The sequence below is a fragment of the Chiloscyllium punctatum genome, chromosome 12 (genome assembly GCF_047496795.1).
Source record: "Chiloscyllium punctatum isolate Juve2018m chromosome 12, sChiPun1.3, whole genome shotgun sequence".
Lineage (NCBI taxonomy): Eukaryota > Metazoa > Chordata > Chondrichthyes > Orectolobiformes > Hemiscylliidae > Chiloscyllium > Chiloscyllium punctatum.
This window is the reverse complement of record NC_092750.1, coordinates 13381801-13401888: the sequence shown is the minus strand read 5'-3', so window position 1 is coordinate 13401888 and position 20088 is coordinate 13381801. Positions and strand designations below refer to the sequence as shown.

Here is a 20088-nt window from a genome sequence, read left to right as displayed (position 1 = left end):
GGAAGAGCACAGCAGTTCAGGCAGCATCCAACGAGCAATGAAATCGACGTTTTGGGCAAAAGCCCTTCATCGCCCGAAACGTCGATTTCGCTGCTCGTTGGATGCTGCCTGAACTGCTGTGCTCTTCCAGCACCACTAATCCAGTATGATAGTTCCTTGACCTCTGTGTCAATAACCTTGTCAGGATCAAATCCCTCTCAATAGAATTGAGTGAGCAATCAATGTCAGCGTTTCAGTGCAGCGTTGAGCGAGTGTCACACTGTCAGAGAAAAGCTGCGTTTTGCATGGGATGTCTTGCATGGTGGATCAGTGGTTAGCACTGCTGTCTCACAGCACCAGGGACCTGGGTTTGATTCCAGCCTTGGGCGACTGTCTGTGTGGAGTTTGCATTTTCTCCCTGTGGGTTTCCTCCCACAATCCAAAGATGTGTAGGTTAGGCTGAATTGGCTGTGCTAAATTGCCTGATATTATTCAGGGATGGGTAGGTCATTAGTCAGTGGTAAATGTAAGGTAGGGGAATGGGTCTGGGTGGGTTACTCTTCAGAGGGTCAATTTGGACTTGTTGAGCTGAAGGGTCTGTTTCCACACTGTGGGGATTCTATGTGAAAACGTGAAACTGCCTGCTCTTTTGGGTGTAGATAAATCATCCCACTTGAGCGAACAGCAGTGGAGTTATGTCCTGACTGATGTCCTTCCCCAGACAACCACTATCTCATTTGTGATTTTGTGGGAACTGACAAGTTAGTTGCTCCACTTGTCCAGTTAACAATGGTGACTATCCTTTATAATAAATCAGTTGACTGTGCAGCACTTTGGAATGCCTTAAAAATGTGAAAGGCACTTGTGAATGTCAAATATTTTTCTTTGATTGCTCATCACTCTTTCAGAGTGCTAACCGCATAAATCTAATAACCCAAACAGCCTGCGTCTCCCGATCGAACTGTCCCATTGTAGCAAACCATGAGCTCCCTCATAACTGAGTATATGACATTGGACCCTGATGGCTCTTGAAACATGTGGGGAATCACTTATACACTTAACCCAGCCTTCCCCTTCAGCTCTTCCTTTTCATCATCCTGACAGATATAGCATCGGGTGGAAAAGGACCATTAGGTAAAGAGGGTCAGGAGTCAGAGAGTTAAATTATAAAGCAGATTGCTGGATGGAAGCGGGCATCAACCTCATCTCCATTGAGCACTGTCAGAAAGCCAAGTTTTAAAAAGGAAAAGTCACTATCAGACACATTGAGGATAGTGGCAACTTTTCTCTGAGAGTGTCTGCCTCCCCATTATAGTCACACTTCTCCCCACACTTTCCTCTTCAGTACAGTGAGACAGAACATCCCTCTCCAAAAATTCAACTCTCATCTTTCAGAGTTTGATGGGAAGGAGTTTGGGGAAATAATGGGGGTTGGGTGTCTCTTCACAACACACCCCTGGACCACTAACTGATGCCGGGCAGTCTGTCTATCATCAGTTGGGTAACTGGGCTGTGTAATTTATTCGGCAATTTGTATGGTGCTTTAGAGAGACACACACACAAACATACAGGCAGAAAAAAAAGCAGCCTTCCCTATTGTGGTTCACATCTGACATCCTACCAACCACCCCTCCCCAACCGCCTTGTTGAATACTGAAGGGAGATTAAGTATTTTAGCAGGGTCGCTTTGAAAAAGTTGAAAAGCGGCTTCTCTGTTCATTATATATTTTTTTTCACCGTGCAGCGTGCTTGCTCTCTCTCTCTCACACACACACACACACACACAGACAGACGCACGCATTTCACCCCTCCCTTTCCCTGCATCTCTGTGAGTGAGTGCTGCCTCACACACACTGAGGAGAATGTAGCTCAACCAGGGCCATATCCAGGCTGGAAAAGGAGGCTCCTGTCAGCGAGACACGAACCCAGGTAACACGGGGAAGTGTTGGGGGGGATTGGGGGTAGGAGGAGGAGGAGGAAATCATTTTCAAAACAAAACCCTCCTCTGTACCTGTTCGGTTGCAAACAGTCACGAGAGGGCTGGAACCTTTTTTTTTAAAAGAAAAAAAAACTAAATTAAAAGTGGATTCCAGGAACTGTTGCTTCCAGAATGGAGAACAAGGAATGTGTGCAGCGCAGAAACATAGGGGGACGCAGCAGGTTGGAATTGGTTCGCTAAAGTGGAATCTATTTATTTATTTCCCACCCTCCCATTAGCTGTTTTTTTTATTTAGAAGGGTGGGGACGCTGTGTAAACTTTCGGCTTTTCCTTCCCCGCGTTGCTCGTACCTGAGTGCCCGCTTTGGGAGTCTCACCGTTTGGAAAGGGGCTCGGTCTAAAGCCGCTGTGTGATTCCTGCATTTGTTTTTCTCTCTGTAGGGTTTGACTGAGAGGGGTAGGGAGCAACTCCACGCTGGAGGCTTTGACCATGCCTACTCTGTCCAAGTGTCTCTTACTCCAACTGCTCATCGTGCAGGCGCTTGGAACCCAGGGCAGAACCCTCAGCAACAAGCCCAGGCTGAAGCTGTCTTACAAGGGTGAGTAACTTTGTCCGGGGTTGGAGGGGACGCTTCATCCCAGGGCGACACTCCGACCCTTGTTTGTCTCTGCAGGTGAAACCCAATTCTTGTTCGACTCTGTCCTCCGTGATCTCTGAAACACTCGAACAGAGAGAGAGAGAGGCAGCGAATCTCAGCCCAGACTTAATCCGCACCGAGCTGCACTCCACCTGCATGTATCGCAGCGCGCGGGGAGACGTGCATTGATATAGCGCCCTTTCACCACTTCAGGCTGTCCAAGGCGGTGTACGGCCGCTCTTTGGCGGCTAACCCGCGCACAGTAAGCCGTATACCCACACCCCCCCAAACCCTAAACGGCTGTGAGACCCACTACCCCATTAATCTGCAAGTCGGGACAACTGAAGTGAGACTCACTGGTCTGTAATTACCAGGGTTGTCTCTACTACCCTTTTTGAACAGGGGAACCACATTTGCTATCCTCCAGTCCTCAGGCACCATTCCTGTAGACAATGATGATTTGAAGATCAATGCCAAAGGCTCAGCAATCTCTTCCCTTGCTTCCCAGAGGATCCTAGGATAGATCTAATCCGGCCCAGGGGACTTGTCTATTTTCACAATCTGCAGTATTTCTAATACCTCTTCCTTGTGAACCTCAATCTCTTCTAGTCTAGATACAAGTACCTCTGTATCTTCCTCGCCACATTTTCATTTTCTATAGTGAACACTATCGAAAAATATTTATTTAGTGCTTCCCCTATCTCCTCTGACTCCACAACTTTCCACTGTTATCCTTGATTGGCCCTAATTTAACTCTCGTCATTCTTTTATTCCTGACATACCTATAGAAAGCCTTCAGGTTAACCCTGATCCTATCCGCCAAGAACTTCTCATGGCTCTTCTGAGCTCTCTTTTTAGGTCTTTCCTGACTTACTTGTAACCCTCAGTTTCCCCCCGCCTGGATGGGCAGTGAGATCTCAGCATGGGTGATCCCATCGAGAGTTGGCACAGGGAATCTAGTCTCTGCCCAGCCAACATGTACATTGCTCCTGTGGTCGTGGGGTATGGTCTCCAGGAGGCAGCGGATCAGCTTTGAGTTAGCACAATCCGGGTTCCCTTTAACCCACTGGAAATGAAACCAAATTCCTTTTACTTGGTCTCCCATGGTTCTGTTCTTCTAAACAGGCACCCGGAGCCTATGCTGCATTTAGAAAATGGGAGTAAGCCGTTCAGCCCTTAGAATAATGGTGTTGGCACCCAACACCTGTTTCCAGAGGGTGCCTTTAATATAGAGTTTGGCAGCCAGTGTGATTCCAGGGGCACTGAAATGCTGGAGCTGATTCCTGTGTGTATCAATGGGTGCAGGGGGTCCTGTTGCACAGCAGGTAGCATTCCTGCCTCTGATCTAGAAGCCCCAGAAATGTGAAACTTGAAAGGGTTCAGAAAAGACTTTCAAGGATGTTGCCAGGGTTGGAGGATTTGAGCTACAGGGAGAGGCTGAATAGGCTGGGGCTGTTTTCCCTGGAGCGCTGGAGGGTGAGGGGTGACCTTATGGAGGTTTACAAAATCATGAGGGATAGGAGAAATCGCCAAGGTCTTTTCCCTGGGGTGGGGGGAGTCCAGAACTAGAGGGCATAGGTTCAGGGTGAGAGGGGAAACATTTAAAGGGACCTAAGGGGAAATGTTTTCATATGGAAGGTGGTGCGTATATGGAATGAACTGCCAGAGGAAGTGTTAAGGCTGGTAAAATTGCACCATTAAAAGGCATCTGGATGGGTTTATGAGTAGGAAGGGTTTAGAGGGATTATGGAGAAAGTGAGGATTGCAGATGCTGGAGACCAGAGTTGAAAAATGTGGTGCTGGAAAAGCTTAGCAGGCCAGGCAGCATCCGAGGAGCAGGAGAATCGACGTTTCAGGCATAAGCCTTTCTTCAGGAATGAGGCTAATTTTTAAAGGGATATGGGCCAAGTGGTGGCAAGTGGGATTAGACCAATTTAGGATATTGGTCGGCATGGATGAGTTGGACCAAAGGGTTTGTTTCCGTGCTGTGTAGCCCTGTAACTCTATGACTTTATATAATTTCTGCTTCAGGCTTTGATAACCATTGAAGGTGCAACATGGGGAAACAGGTTGAGCATCGAATACACGCCATTAGCAGGCAGTAACAGTAGGAGAGACACCTGATTAGCATTGCTTCATATGGAGCACATGCCTCAAGCCACAGGGATCGACAGGTTGGATGCAGGAAGGATGTTAGCCTTGGTGGAAAAGTTAGGGTCCAATACCAGGTACATAGACTGTTAGTAAGTGATAGGCTACTTCGGACCGAGATAAAGAGGAATTATTTCCATCAGAATCTTCGGAGTTTTTCACCCCAGAGGAGTGTGGATTTTCAGTTGTTAATTTGATTTATTATTGTCACATGTTCCTAAGTAATGTGAAAAATGTTGAGTGTTCAAGACTGAACTCAACAGATTTCCAGATAGTAACAAGAATCAAAGGATATGATGATAATGTAGGAAAGCGGTGTTAAAATAGAAGATCAACAATGATCTACATGAATGGCACTTGAGGGCCGAATGGCCTGCTCCTGTTTCTGATATTTCTGCATCCTTTGGCTTCAGGCTAGTGCCCTCTTCCAGAAAAAACAATCGAGGGAAACACGTCAATGTGTTGTCTCCTGCATCTCCATGTCCAAATGGGTGCAACTATGTCTTGTTTTTAACCCAGTTAAAAAAACTGTTTTAATGGTTAGGATGCTCACTGACTGATGGGCTTGTGTTGGTGAACTGATGGGGCAGGGAAATAATTGCATTTGTATCGCATCTCGCAAATAAATATCCCAAAGCACGTTACAACTCTTAACATTCACCTGTACCTGTGTTTTTGTTTTTACTGCTGTTTACCTATTATTTACTTATCGATGCTACTTAACTCTGTGACCTGCATGTATTGCTTGCAAGACAAAACTTTTCATTGTGCCTCGGTACACGTGACAATAAATTCAATTCAATTCAATTCAACCAACAATGTTCTTTCTGAAGTGCAGTTAAGGTTATAACCTTAAGCTTATAAGGTTATAAGCACCACAGTTAGTTTGCGAGGAGGAAGCTCCCGAGAATAATGATGACCATATTGTCTGTCTTTCTAGGGACCTTTTTACACTCCTCCTCAGCAAGCATGTATGTTCAATGTTTTACCTGAAAGACACCTTTTACTGGCACGGAGCTTCCCGCTGAGTATTGCACTGCCATCTCAATTTGGATTTTGTATTCCAGTCCCTGGAGTGAGATTTGAATCCAGGATGTTCTGACTCAGTGTATTGCTGACTGAGTCATAGCTGACACATTCTATACATGTAACTTTAACTATGTAGTCATGTGGCAGAATTGTCCAACTTGCCAATATGAATTAGTACTGGCAGAGGTGGACAGGTTAGGTCTGTTGTGCTTCGAAGGTTGAAAGAGTTAGTGTTCAGAGAGAGAGAGAGGTCAAGTGTAGGTGTTAAATACTGCTCAGGTTTGTTGAACGGGCCATCTCTTTGGGGTTGTGGGGTTTTGCTGGTTGTGTTGGATGAGTCTATGGAGGTTGGCGTTCGCTGCTATAATCATTGTTTGAACTGTTTCTCTGAGTGAAGGAGTTCCTGAGTTTGACGCATTGGATTTCTATGAAATCCAAAGTTCCGTTGCAGAGCTCCCATATCTGAAAAACAAGAAGGGGGAGATGAATGGGGAATTCGTGACAGCAAAGAGCTCCTGGGGTGTATAACTGCACTGTGTCTCTGTGAGGAGCAAAAAGGGGAAGGGAGTCAAAATAAGTTCCTTTGGAAAACAACAGGCAGAAATTTCCAGAGAGTGTTTGCACAATTCGGCTTTCCGGCATGTGTTGGAAAGAGGGAAGAAATGGTCATCTCAGGAAGTGTAATGTGAGCTTGAAGAGACACAGCCCATGCTTTAATGATTAAAAGGGGAATGATCGTTTGCTGTGCTGCCCACATTTGGCATGGTTTTCCCCAAAGTCTGGGAACATGGGTTCACATACTTTCCAAACCTCAATCTCACTTTCCTGCCCTCTATCTATTGCAGTATTCTGCCCTGATTGCAGTGATTGCAAACAAGAATCCTATGATAGCAAATTATATCTTTTATTGTGATCTTGATTGAGAGATAAATATTGGCTGGAATACTGGGGATAACACCCACTTCCTTCCCTGAGTTAGTCATGGGATCTCTAACCTCCACTTAATAGAATGGAGTTAACATTGTAGGTCTAAGGTTTCATCTGAAAGATGAAACCTTCAGCAAGTGCACCTTGAACAGCTATGGGTGACACAGTGGCTCAATGGTTAGCACTGCTGCCTCACAGCAGCAGGAACTCTGGTTTGATTCCAGCCTAGGGTGACTGACTATGTGGAATATTCACAGTCTTGCTGCATTTGCACAGATCACCCCTGGCTGCGATGGTTTCCTCCCACAGTCCAAACACATGTAGGTTATGGTGGACTGGCCATGCTAAATTGCCCCATGGTGTCCATGGATGTGCAGGCTAGGTGGGTTAGCCATGGGAAATACACGGTTACAGGGATTGGGTGGGATGCTCTTCAGGGGGTTGGTGTGGAATCTATGGGCCTGCTTCCACACTGTAGGGATTCTCAACTATGATTCTATGGGGGAGGAGAAAGTGAGGACCTCAGATGCTGGAGATCAGAGTCAAAAACTGTGGGGCTGGAAAAGCACAGCCAGTCAGGCAGCATCCCAGGAGCAGGAGAATCGATGTTTTAGTCATAAGCTCTTCATCAGGAAAGAGGGAGTGGCCCAAGGGGGCTGAGAGATAAATGGGAGGGGGTTGAGGATGGGGAGGGAAGGTAGCTGGGAACGCATTAGGTAGATAAAAGTGGGGAGGGGGAGGGATGGTGTTAGATCAGAGTGGAAGGTGGAGCGTATAGATGGAAAGGAAGAGGGACAGGTCATGAGGGCAGTGCCGAGTTGGAAGGTTGGACCTGGGACAATATGGGGGGGTGGGGGGAGGTGGTGGGAATGAGGAACCTGGTGAAATTGCTGTATGAACCCTAATGTGGGTCTTGAATGCATAAGTACAGCAAGTAATCAGGAGTGTTAATGGCATGTTATGATCCTTTCAATGGGAATTGGGTTCAGGAAGGTTATGCTTCAGTAATACAGGGCATTGGTATTAAGTAGGATAGGAACCCACCTAAAACAGAGCTGAGGAAACATTTTCTTTTAACCGAGGGTTGCTAGTCTTTGGAATTGCCTTTCTCAAAAGGGTGGGGGCGCAGAATTGAAAGGCCGAGTGGCCACAGTTGTTCCTTGTGTGTATGACTTTCTGACTCCCTGACTGTGAGACGTGCATGGTCCCCATTGAGGGATGCCTGGGGCTGATACCCTGCCTCTGAGCTCAGGTCTACCCGATCAAGCATGTTGCTTCAAACAAAAAGATCTGGGTCCTCTAGTTCATAGGATCATGTATCGCATTCCCCAGCATGGTTCCCAGTGGTCTCTTGTTTCCAAAGCACTGGAAAAACTGTGCTTTTCCAGTTTGTGAAATGGATTAACACAGGAGCAGGAGTTGACCACTCAGCCTGTGGAGCCTGTATTTCTGTTCAATATGGTCACCACTGATGTTGGGTTTCAACCCTACTTTCCATTCTTGCTTCCTTGAGATACCAATCAGGTGCCTGTCCCAACCTTAAACGTGCTTCAAGGATTGAGCACCGATAGCCCTCAAGGGTAGGGAATTCCAAAGTGATGGGTTGCTGATCTGTTCTTGTGTAAATGCTCCTGATGAAGGGCTTTTGCCCAAAACATCGACTCTCCTGCTCCTCGGATGCTGCCTGACCTGCTGTGCTTTTCCAGCACCACACTCTCGACTCTGATCCCCAGCATCTGCAGTCCTCACTTTCGCCAGGTGTAAGCCCACCCTGATGCCTCACTATGTGTGGGAGGTCTAGCGGTACAATCCAAAATCCGATTTGACTGTTGTTGCGTCAGCTCAGTTAGGGTTTTAGGGGCTTTGTACATGCTCCAAGCCTGTGAAGTCTTTAGCTGATACCTCAGCTCCAGTTACCAAGATAGCTTTTGTCGTAAGCTATTCTAATAAAGCATGTAGCGTGTATATTAACTCAGCACTCTCTGAATTTGGAGTTTGCGCTGATCTCTCTTAAAGGGGCAGTACCATCTCTGGGATTAGATGTGGGAGCAATAAATATCTAATAAACCCTTTTTTTCTTTGTTTGCCAAACTTCCTTGCACTGTTGAGAAGCAGAGATCTTAACAATGCAGGATTTCATTGCGTCTCTGTCCACTGACCGGCATCTGCATTTTCAACATCTGCAGTAATTTGCTTTTATTTGAGATGTACCTGGGAGTTTCTCACAAAAGCAGCTGATTCTTTCTTTCAATCGCTGCTGTGTTATGATAAAGGCGTGTCTTTCAATGTTTGGTTTGGAGGATTTTGGTGTTTTATAATCTGCTCGGGGGCTGTATGGAAGTCGAATGCTGAGGTTTGGAGGGTCACAACAGAATCAAGAGGTGACGGTGCCTCCTGGGCTGGGAGCAGGGTGTAGAGGAGAAGGAACAGCCTTTTTCTAGAGCCGTCCCTGTGTTTTCTCCTGGTGGCGGGGGGAGGGTCCTCCGGTTTAAACTATAGAAGGATACTCAGTTATCCCATTGTGTCTGAGAGAGCGTTTTTTTGCCAGCTCGCTAATCCCACTGCTTCCCTAGCCCCACCACATTCATGTCACAGAAAACAGAGGCCTTTCGGCCCGTCAAATCTACACCTATCCCACTTTCCAATCTTTGGCCCTTGAATGTTATGCTCATCTAAAGTTGTTTTTAAAAAAAGGGTGTGAGGTTACCTGTCTCCCAGGCAGGGCATTCCAGAACCACCCCGCCCCCCCCACTCCCCCCCCCCCCCCCCCCCCCCCCCCCCCCCCACTCCCCCCCCCTTCACCATCTGGGTGAAAAGAAAAGGCTTTTCCTTTTGTTCCCTCTAATCTATTTGGTTTCAATTTAGATTTATGTCCCCCCTCCCTCTTATTGAACATTGAAGCAATAGGAGCAGCTGTATGAAACGAAAATTTGTACAACATAATCTCCCTGCTCTATGATCTATGCCACGACTGATAAAGTCAACCACAAGAATCACAGCCGACCAGAAAGCTGACCTTGTCTGTGATGCCTGATCTGTGCACAGACAGGATTCCTGTATCGTTATTGAATTACGCAAAAGGCCATTTAAGAGCATAGGGAAAGAAGAACAGGCGGAGGCCATTTGGCCCATCAGACTTTGTGTAGATTCCCTGCAGTATGGAAGCAGACCTTCGGCCCAATGAGTCCACACCGACCCACCGAAGAGTGACCCACCCAGATCCATTCCCCTCCCCTATGTTTCCCCCTGAGTAATGCACCTGGCACTATGGGCAATTCAGCACGGCCAATTCACCTGACCTGCACACCTTTGGACTGTGGGAGGATACTGGAGCACCCAGAGGAAACACACCCAGACACTGAGAGAATGTGCCAACTCCACACAGACAGCCACCTGAGAGTGGAATCGAACCCGGGTCCGTGGCATTAACCACTAAGCCACCGTACCACCCCATCATTCAGTAAGATCATGCCTGATCCACCGCTCCATTTGTCTGAATTCCACAATCCTTGGCTCCTTTGTCAATCAAACTCTGCGTAGCTCACCCTTGAGTGTATTCAATGACCCAGTCTCTGTTGCTGTCTGTGGAAGAGAATTTCCAAAATCAGTGACTCTCTGAGAATCCGTCAGAAAATCATGTCTTTGAGTGAGGTCACCTCCTATTCTGTTAAATTTATTTTTCTAATCGACTTATTCGGAGATGTTATTACACACCTCTGGCGCAGATGGGACTTAAACAAAGGCTTCCTCGGTCCAGGGGAAGGGGCACTACCACTGTGCCACAAGGGGGTCTTCGCCTTCCATTCGAAACTCCAAATGGACATCAGCCCAACCTGCTCAATGTTTCCTCCGAAGCCATCCCCCTCTCCCCAGGAATCAGCAGAGAGAACCTTCTCTGAGCAGCTTCCAAAGCTATTCGGCCAATTGATTCTGCATTCGCTCTTTCACCGAGCAGTCCAGTTAGATTAGATTAGATTCCCTACAGCGTGGAAACAGGCCCTTCGGCCCAACAAGTCCACACCGACCCTCCGAAGAGTAACCCACCCAGACCCATTTCCCTCTGAACACTACTGGAGCACTCGGAAGACACTGGGAGAATGTGCAAACTCCATACAGACAGTCACCCAAGGTTGGAATCGAACATGGGACCCTGGTGCTGTGAGGCAGCAGTGCTAACATATCTCTATCAGGTTGACTGCAGTTCCTTTATTGAAGATTACTCTCTAACCTGGATTTGTTACCTAAATAGACAGTGTGAGAAAAATCCGAAACATTCATTGCATTTAAAAAACAGTTTATCCTCTTGCCATCCCCACTGATCGCCTTAAATCTGATCCCTCTGGTTTTTGACTGGAGGAAAGCTCCTGTTGGATCCAGTCCCATCTGGGTGGGGGCAGAATCAGTCAGGGTCTGGGCTCCCGATTATAGTTTGGTTGATGACACTCACTCCCCTGCGTTGGGAGTGAGCACAGAGATTGGCTGTTCCTGTGACTTTGAGCAACGAACTCCATTTCCTCCATCAAAGCTCATTCGATGGACAGTGTCCACTTGGGTGACTGACCAACCCGTATAAATCAAAGCCTTCACGGAGAGGAAGAGTTGGGCAGTAGGTGGAGCCACAACAAGGCTCCCCCCCCGCCACCACCCAAGCCAACCTCCCTACCCAGAAATAATGACACAGTTTAGAAGGGCTGTAGCAAACCTTAGACCAGGTTATGTCAACAGTTCACCCCCTGTCATATTATGCTGTAAAATGTTAACAGAAGTAGAGCTGGCATTTCCTGCTCTAACCACCTCTTCCATGCAGACCTCACTGACAGAGTAAGAGGTGATAGGGCATGTCACGTAACTGCATCCCCCCTCCCCCGCCCCCCCCACCATATGCTTCCATATGGCAGACATGCCAACCTTGCCAGGGATTGACGTCAATGATAGGGGAGGAACAGCCGTAAGATTGACAGCACCGGATTCCCTTAGCGATCAATCACTCAGACCAGGGATTGTAGTTGGAAAATTGGAAAATACAGATTAGAGTGATTTTTACAGGCCGAATCATTAGCCCAGCTGAATAAATCTACAGGGAACTCCTCCTCCTTCCACCTCTCCCAATTCCCCCCACCCCCATCCACCACCCTCATCTAAGACAGATACCTTTAATGCCAACAACCAATTGCTGCCCAGAACTACATTTAGGTTGAAATCAAGGAATACCTTTAGGTGAGCAGAAGCTAAATCCTTCTTCAGACATGTTCCTGAAATCTCCTACAGGAATTTCTAGGCTAATATAGGACTTTGCTTTGGCTGCATTTGGCATACTGTTCACTGTATATGTTCTGGTCGCCACATTACCAAAAAGGATGTGGATGCTTTGGAGAGGGTGCAGAGGAGGTTCATGAGGGTGTTGCCTGGTATGGAGGGCACTGGCTATGAAGAGTGGTTGACTGGATTAGGATTATTTTCATTAGAAAGACTGAGGTTGGTGGAGGTGGCCTGATGGAGGTGTACAAAATCATGAGGTATAGACAGGGTGGAAAGCAAGAGGCTTTTTCCCAGAGTGGGGGGGCTCCATTACTAGGGGTCACGAGTTCAAAGTGAGAGGGGAAAAGTTTAGGGGCAATATGCGTGAAACGTTCTTTATACAGAGGGCAGTGGGTACTTGGAATGTGTTACTGGATTAGTGGTGCTGGAAGAGCACAGCAGTTCAGGCAGCATCCAACGAGCAGCGAAATCGACGTTTCGGGTATTTGCTTTCCAGCATCTGCAGTCATTGTTTTTACCTCACTTGGAATGTGTTGCCAGCGGAGATGGTAAAGGAGGGCACGATAGTGTCATTTAAATGTATCTAGACAGATACATGAATGGGCAGAGAGCAGAGGGATACAGATCCTTGGAAAGTAGGCGACAGGTTTTGATCGAGGATCTTGATCGGCACAGGCTTGGAGGGCCGAAGGGCCCGTTTCTGTGCTGTAATTTTCTTTGTTCTTTTGTTGTAATATGCCTCTGGTGACCTGGGCAAGTGTCATGGTAATGAGCTAGTTTGGGTGGAGTGGGTAGGGTTACCATTATTATGTTGGTGAAATATTCCAATTGGCTCCTTGAGGCCTAGGGTATCACCTTGTAGAATGGCAGGGTGGGAATGAGAGAGGGCTAAATGGTCTACTCCTGCTCCTATTCCTCACATCTTTAAAGAGCTAGTTTTGCTACAGTGGGTTAGATGGCCAACATGTGCATTAGATTAATACCAACTGTGTGGAGTTCAATGGTCTGAATGAATTCACCCAAGATCCTCCAAGAGCACCTTCTAAATCCATGACCACTTCCATCTAAAAGGACAAGGGCAGCAGATACATGGGGACACCCACCACCTCCTCCAGGTTCCCCTCCAAGCCACTCAGTGTCATAGCTTGGAAATGTATGGCTGTTCTTTCACTGTCACTGAGTCAAAATCCTGAAATTCCCTCTTTTTTAATGGCATTGTGGGTCAATCTACAGAACGTGGCCTGGGTAATAGTTCAAGAAGGAAGCTCACCACCTTCTCAAGGTTAGAGGTCATAGGACACCAGGTTATAGTCCGAAAAGGTTATTTTACTAGGGGTCACGAGTTCAAAGTGACAGGGGAAAAGTTTAGGGGCAATATGCGTGAAACGTTGTTTACACAGAGGGCAATGGGTACAAGTGCTGCTCCTTTGTCACCTCCCCATCACTCCTTCTCCAGGAGCAACTGAGAATGGGCAATAAATACTAGGCGAAAGTGAGGACTGCAGGTGCTGGAGGTCAGAGTCAAGATTAGAGTGGTGCTGGAAAAACACAGCAGGTCAGGCAGCATCCAAGGAGCAGGAAAATCGACGTTTTGGGCAAAAGCCCTTCACCAGGAATCCTAGGCCAAGTAACGATACCCACACCCCACGAGTGAATAATTAAAACAGTAGACTCCGGGCCTATCACCTCATGCTGCCCCTTGTAAAAAGGAAGCAGCGTCTTTAGAACGATTAGAATCATCGATTAGTTGAATACAAAGGACATGCCTCAGGCAGGGAACTAAATAAGGAGACAAAAAAAAACTTCAGGTGCTGGAATCCAAGGTAGGCAAGCAGGATGCTGGAAGAACACAGTAAGTTAGGCAGCATCAGGAGGTGCAGAAGGTAACGCAAAACCTTGACTTCTGCACGTCATGATGCTGCCTGGCTTTCAGTGTTCTTCCAGCTTCCTGCCTGTCGAAACTGAATACGGAGAGGCCAGTGACTTTAGCTGATTTAGCTTTCGAGCATCAGGAACTTGAATGCTTGAAGTCACATATTTGCCTCCCATTCTCGCAGTAGGGGCCTGGACGATGGTAAAACCGGATATGTGCGACGACACTGAGCCTATGGGGCACTATCCGAATTGTATGCGCATTTGCAAAATCTATGGGACAGATGTGCCTCCAGAACTGACTGAGTTTCTCTGCTTTCCTGTCGACCTGGCAGGAGGCTGTCTGCTAAACAGATCAGCAATGAGAGTGCTTCTTCACTGTTACAAAGCCAGCCTTTTGGAAACTAAGCAAGCAAGTAATCTTTCTAGTTGGAGACCTGCCCATTTTTGTCATATATCTGTCCCCTTTTGTTCTTCCACTCTGTCTCTCTACATTCCACTAACTTTCATGTTTCAGCTCAGCAACAGCAACAACTTCACTTGTGTCTTTATTGGCATGAAGTGCCATAAGGATGGGACGGCTGTAAAATAAATGTTTTTTAATGTCTGCTTAAATAAGGGCAGATGTGGAAAAAAAAGAGCTGGTTTCAGAGACAGATTTTGAGGGTTGTGTTAAGAGGTGCAGAGGGTTGGAAATGCAATTCACTCCAAAGAGGAGAAAACATAGTCACCATTGGTGAGTGTATGTAAAGGGACAGAATTGGGGGAATGCAGAGGGACACACAGCTGGAGGAGGTTACTGTATTCATGACTTCTATATTTTGTGCTAAACAGGCTAATGCAGTGTTTTGTACAGGCTGCATTGTATTAAAGGGCCTTTGTCACCAGAGTCTGTATGCTACTGGAAGCGGGGACAAGGCATTAAGTAGATGCTCCATGCTTTTAGCTTCTCTGTGGCCATCCACACAAACAGGTAAAAACAATGACTGCAGATGCTGGAAACCAGATTCTGGATTAGTGGTGCTGGAAGAGCACAGCAGTTCAGGCAGCATCCAAGTAGCTTCGAAATCGACGTTTCGGGCAAAAGCCCTTCATCAGGTATAAAGGCAGTGAGCCTGAAGCGTGGAGAGATAAGCTAGAGGAGGGTGGGGGTGGGGAGAAGGTAGCATAGAGTACAATGGGTGAGTGGGGGAGGGGATGAAGGTGATAGGTCAAGGAGGAGAGGGTGGAGTGGATAGGTGGAAAAGAAGATAGGCAGGTAGGACAAGTCAGGACAAGTCATGGGGACAGTTACTGAGCTGGAAGTTTAGAACTATGGTGAGGTGGGGGAAGGGGAAATGAGGAAACTGTTGAAGTCTACATTGATGCCCTGGGGTTGAAGTGTTCCGAGGCGGAAGATGAGGCGTTCTTCCTCCAGGCGTCTGGTGGTGAGGGAGCGGCGGTGAAGGAGGCCCAGGACCTCCATGTCCTTGGCAGAGTGGGAGGGGGAGTTGAAATGTTGGGCCACGGGGCGGTTTGGTTGATTGGTGCGGGTGTCCCGGAGATGTTCCCTAAAGCGCTCTGCTAGGAGGCGCCCAGTCTCCCCAATGTAGAGGAGACCGCATCGGGAGCAACCCTCTACATTGGGGAGACTGGACGCCTCCTAGCAGAGCGCTTTAGGGAACATCTTCGGGGCACCCGCACCAATCAACCAAACCGCCCCGTGGCCCAACATTTCAACTCCCCCTCCCACTCTGCCAAGGACATGGAGGTCCTGGGCCTCCTTCACCGCCGCTCCCTCACCACCAGACGCCTGGAGGAAGAACGCCTCATCTTCCGCCACGGAACACTTCAACCCCAGGGCATCAATGTAGACTTCAACAGTTTCCTCATTTCCCCTTCCCCCACCTCACCATAGTTCTAAACTTCCAGCTCAGTAACTGTCCCCATGACTTGTCCTGACTTGTCCTACCTGCCTATCTTCTTTTCCACCTATCCACTCCACCCTCTCCTCCTTGACCTAACACCTTCATCTCCTCCCCCACTCACCCATTGTACTCTATGCTACTCTCTCCCCACCCCCACCCTCCTTTAGCTTATCTCTCCACGCTTCAGGCTCATGCCTTTATTCCTGATGAAGGGCTTTTGCCCGAAACGTCGTTTTCGAAGCTACTTGGATGCTGCCTGAACTGCTGTGCTCTTCCAGCACCACTAATCCAGAATCCACACAAACAGGTCTTTCGATGGTTAAATTCCATCCATATTCTATGGCTTAAGGGAGGTGTGGAATGTTTCTCCATGTTAAGGGCACTTTAAAGATGCAAGTTGATGTTCTTGTTGAATTGCCTGAGGAATTAAACCATTGTTGTAAGTCAATTAACCAGTTTTCCATCCGTTTCCATTCAATTTCTGTGAATAGAAGAAAGACTTACTTTTTTATATTGCACCTTTTATCACCTTACAGTATCCCAAAGCAACTTGCAGTCAAGTAAATACTATTTCTTTTGATACATATTTGTAGAAACTCTACCGTGTTTCTAGGATGGCAGATCGTTCTTTTGCTTGGAATTAAGTCTGAAATGTCACAGCTGAGTCATTCTGTCAGGATGCACTGTGACCTCATTCGCATTTTGGAGATTAAAGCTGATCTCCTGAGGGAAAATTTTCATTGAGAAAGTCAAATCTTCTCATTGACATCATTGACACAATTTACCCATAATCCTTGACTGCTAACTAAGTGTGTCCTCAGCATATTGTTGTTGTCAATTTGGGAATCTGGGACATTGGCTTTCTGTTTGATTCCCATGGATAGATCTGCATTGTTTAGGATATCTGATGATCTGAAAGTGGTTTCAGAGACAGTAGAACAAATTAGGAAAAGCTCACAGTTTGGATTGCAAATTTGGCTTTGCTCCATGCACAACTCAGTCTGGATCTCAGCTACTCCCAGCAGACCCCTGAGCTAAGATTTTTAAACACAATCTGCTTACATTGGAGGTTTCTACTGCTTCACATAATTATTGTAATTTGTCAGGGCAAAGAGCTTTAAAAACGGTAGCAATAACAGGTCCCTTGACCCCCTCCCAAGACTGCTTTCTGATTCAGTAAGGTCATGGCTGATCACCACCTGCAGTTATGGAATCCCCACAGCTAGAAGCCATTCAGTCCATCAAGAGCATCCCACCGTATCCCTGTAACCCTGCATTAACATGGCTAATCCATCTAACCTGCACATCTCTGGACTGTGGGAGGAAACCGGAACACCCAGCAGAAACCCACACAGACACTGGGAGAATGTGCAAACTGTATACAGTCACCCGAAACTGGAATCAAACCTAGGTTGCTGGCACTGAGGCAGCACTACTAAACACTGAACCACTCTGCCACCCTTACTTTCTGCCTAATCTCTTGATTTCGTAGATGTTCGCCGATGCCGTTTATCCCTGTCTCGAATATATTCAGCGACTGGCCATTTGCAGTCCTCTGGGATAGAGAATTCCAAAAGTTTCTAAACGTCTGGGTGAAGAGATGTGCCCCCTTCTTTGTCCAAAACGATTGACCTCCTGCGTCGAGACTAAGCTGTGACCCTGGACTCTCCAACCAGGGAAAAGCGCCTCTGAGCACCTACCATTTCAAATCCTTTTCAGAATTTTGTACTTTTCAATGAAGTTGAAGTGTATAAAATCATGCAAATTCATTTTCATAAGCTGTGCTATTAACACAATCTAAATGAAGGGTTGAAGCCAATTTACAAGAGGCACAATGAAGTGGAAAGTGGTGGATCTTGAGGTGAAGCAAGTAACGATTGCATTAAAGTTCAGTGGCAAGCACTTGGGATCTGTGGAATTGTGGTCAGTGGGTAAGACCATTTTGAAAAGTCCAAGGAAACAAGGAAATGGATAAGCAGCTAATAGGGTGACACCTTGTCTCGATGCATTAAGGAATAGCTTGAAGGTAGAGGATGGCTAACCCAGAGTCTAAGAAGACCAAGAGAGGAAAGTTTGGAAAATAATGATCCTGGTCAAGCAATGACCACTGGTCTCCTATCTCCTTTAGTGGCTCAGTGTTAAGCTCACTGTCTGACCACGCACCTTGGGATGCTTTATGAAATGAAAGGCAATATTTAAATGCCAGTTGTTTTTGCTGTCCTTGGTAATTTTATCAATAAAATCGATAGAGACCATAAATGTTGGGATTGAAGAAATGAGAAAGATTAAAGGTTTGGGCTTATCTAATGCTACTCTATGTTGTATGGACATTTTAAATTCCCATGTTGATTATTACAGAATATATCAAATAGGTTTAATATTAGCCTGTGTATGTAATACTCCAGTAGAAGATCAATTACTGCTGTACTGGGTGGGGGGAGTTTCTTTCTGCAGTTCACTCGATTTGACTTCAGGCCACACCAGAATCCCCCCCTCCACCTCTTTCCGTTTTCCCCCCCCCCCCCCCACCCCATCTCAACACCATCGGCTGGTATGTCAATGTTTCTCATATCAAATGCAAAGCAAAGAGCTTTTGCAGATCCCAAACAAGAGTGTGGCATCAGGTTACTGTCAACACGGTGGACATCAATCTGAACTGCAAATCTTGGGCGAAATGGATCCTGCTGAGTTACTATTGTTGTGACCCTCTCTGAGGCTGCACTTGTGGGCACTTTGTCTCGATCAAGTTTCACAACAGAGGCTGCAGTTATTTCTCCTGGGTGCAAACACTTGATTGCATTGCCCTTTACTTTAGTCAGGACATACGTGAAAGAAACTTAGTTTTCAATGTTAAATTTCACCCTTCTTTCATGTATCAGAGATGTTGGTAAATATGTCTTATCAGCACACCCTGCACTGACTGACTGGAGACAGGAGTTAGAAAGGAAGGGTGAGAAATTGTCTTGGTTTTCTTTTTTGTTTAGAATGGACAATGTTATATAAAACAACAACTTATATTCAACTTTAACACAATGTCCCAACGTGCTTCATGGCAGTATTACAGAGTATAATACCAAGCAATGTGAGGTGCTGGAAGGACATATAACCAAAATCATGCTCAAAAAGGCAGGGTCCAAAGAGCATCTTGAAAGAGGAAGGTGAGATTTGCATCGAGCTGAAACGTAGGGTGGGCATTCTGAGATCTGAGGCCTTTGCAGCTGATGAACTGGCTATCAATGGTGGCGCAGTTTTCTTTTCTAATTGTGTCGTTGAATCCCTATCCAGGCCCCTCCATCTCTATTCCCATCCCTTGTATCTGGATCTTCACTACTTAAGGATTTTGAGATTATTTCAATTAATATCCTCAAAGCGGAATAGGCAATTGCACCACTGATCTGTTGGGTCAGTGGTCCTTGGGTCTCCTAATGGGATATTAGGACTTGAATGGTGCTAATTGGTATTTGGTTGGGCCAGTTCAAACTCGGTCCATTGCGGGACAGCAAGCTCATGACCGTAAACTGCCCTTAGTTCATTTATAAAATCACTTAGAGGCCCTGAGGTGGATGTTGGAAAATGGCAGCGAGGGTAATATAACATAGTAGAAAGTGAATGGGAATTTTGAGATTGCAAGTAAACCATGTTGATATTTAAATAACATGGTGTGATGTAAACTCTCTTAACTCTAATTACAACAGTGCAGTTTGAAATTGCATTTTGTGATTTTAAAAAGTATCCGGAATCATTTTAAGACATCCCAAAGCACCTTGCAGTCAACAGATTTTTAAAATTGAAATGTAGTCAATGTTGTTTTGACAAACACAGCAAATGTTTTGTTTATAACGATGATGAGCTAAGTGGCTCAATATTCAGGAATGATTGTAATGTAAGGGCCCCAGAAAGATTTCCTGCTTTTCTTTTGAAGGGTTGTTTAGTATTCAAGTGTCTCATCTCAGCTGAAAGATGGCACCACCATCACCAACATGGTACTCCCTCCATACTGCACTGAAGTGTTGGTTCAGTTTCTCTGCTCAGTTCTCAGGGTGGGGAAGAGCTCACAATATCACATCTACCTATCTGCTATCTTTATGGAGACAAAGCCACATTTAAGGAATTGTTGTTCGTCCTCCTGTCTGAGAGTTGGACCTAGCATTGGCTTGGGTCATTTTTATGGGTAAATGTTGCTGCGGTTTGCCATGGTTTTCTGCAGGATGACTGACTGGGAAACTGTCTCACTCTTACCCCTGTGAATTGGAAGGGTTTACACACTGACAGTGTACCCGTCACTAAGGCATCGTTCATAGACCAACAAGCCCTAGTATGGGACTGGAGTCTAGAATTCCAGCTCAGTACTGTCCTCATGATCTGTCCTACCTGCCGATCTCCCTTCC

At 46.4% G+C, this 20088-nt stretch overlaps 1 protein-coding gene across 4 annotated transcripts in view; it reads left to right on the top strand.

The window, feature by feature from the left end:
* Nucleotides 1–20088, top strand: part of LOC140483603 (semaphorin-3A-like) — a 413310-nt gene that overhangs the window by 231051 nt on the left and 162171 nt on the right. Inside the window, exons 1-2 of one of the 4 annotated variants that reach the window (XM_072581860.1) lie at nucleotides 1648–1908; nucleotides 2359–2516. In XM_072581860.1, the coding sequence (XP_072437961.1) occupies nucleotides 2408–2516 (109 nt within the window). In that variant the 5' untranslated portion in view covers nucleotides 1648–1908; nucleotides 2359–2407. Of the gene's footprint in view, nucleotides 1–1647; nucleotides 1909–2013; nucleotides 2140–2358; nucleotides 2517–20088 lie in introns of those variants that run through there. The other 3 variants (XM_072581863.1, XM_072581861.1, XM_072581862.1) reach the window with 3 other exon arrangements.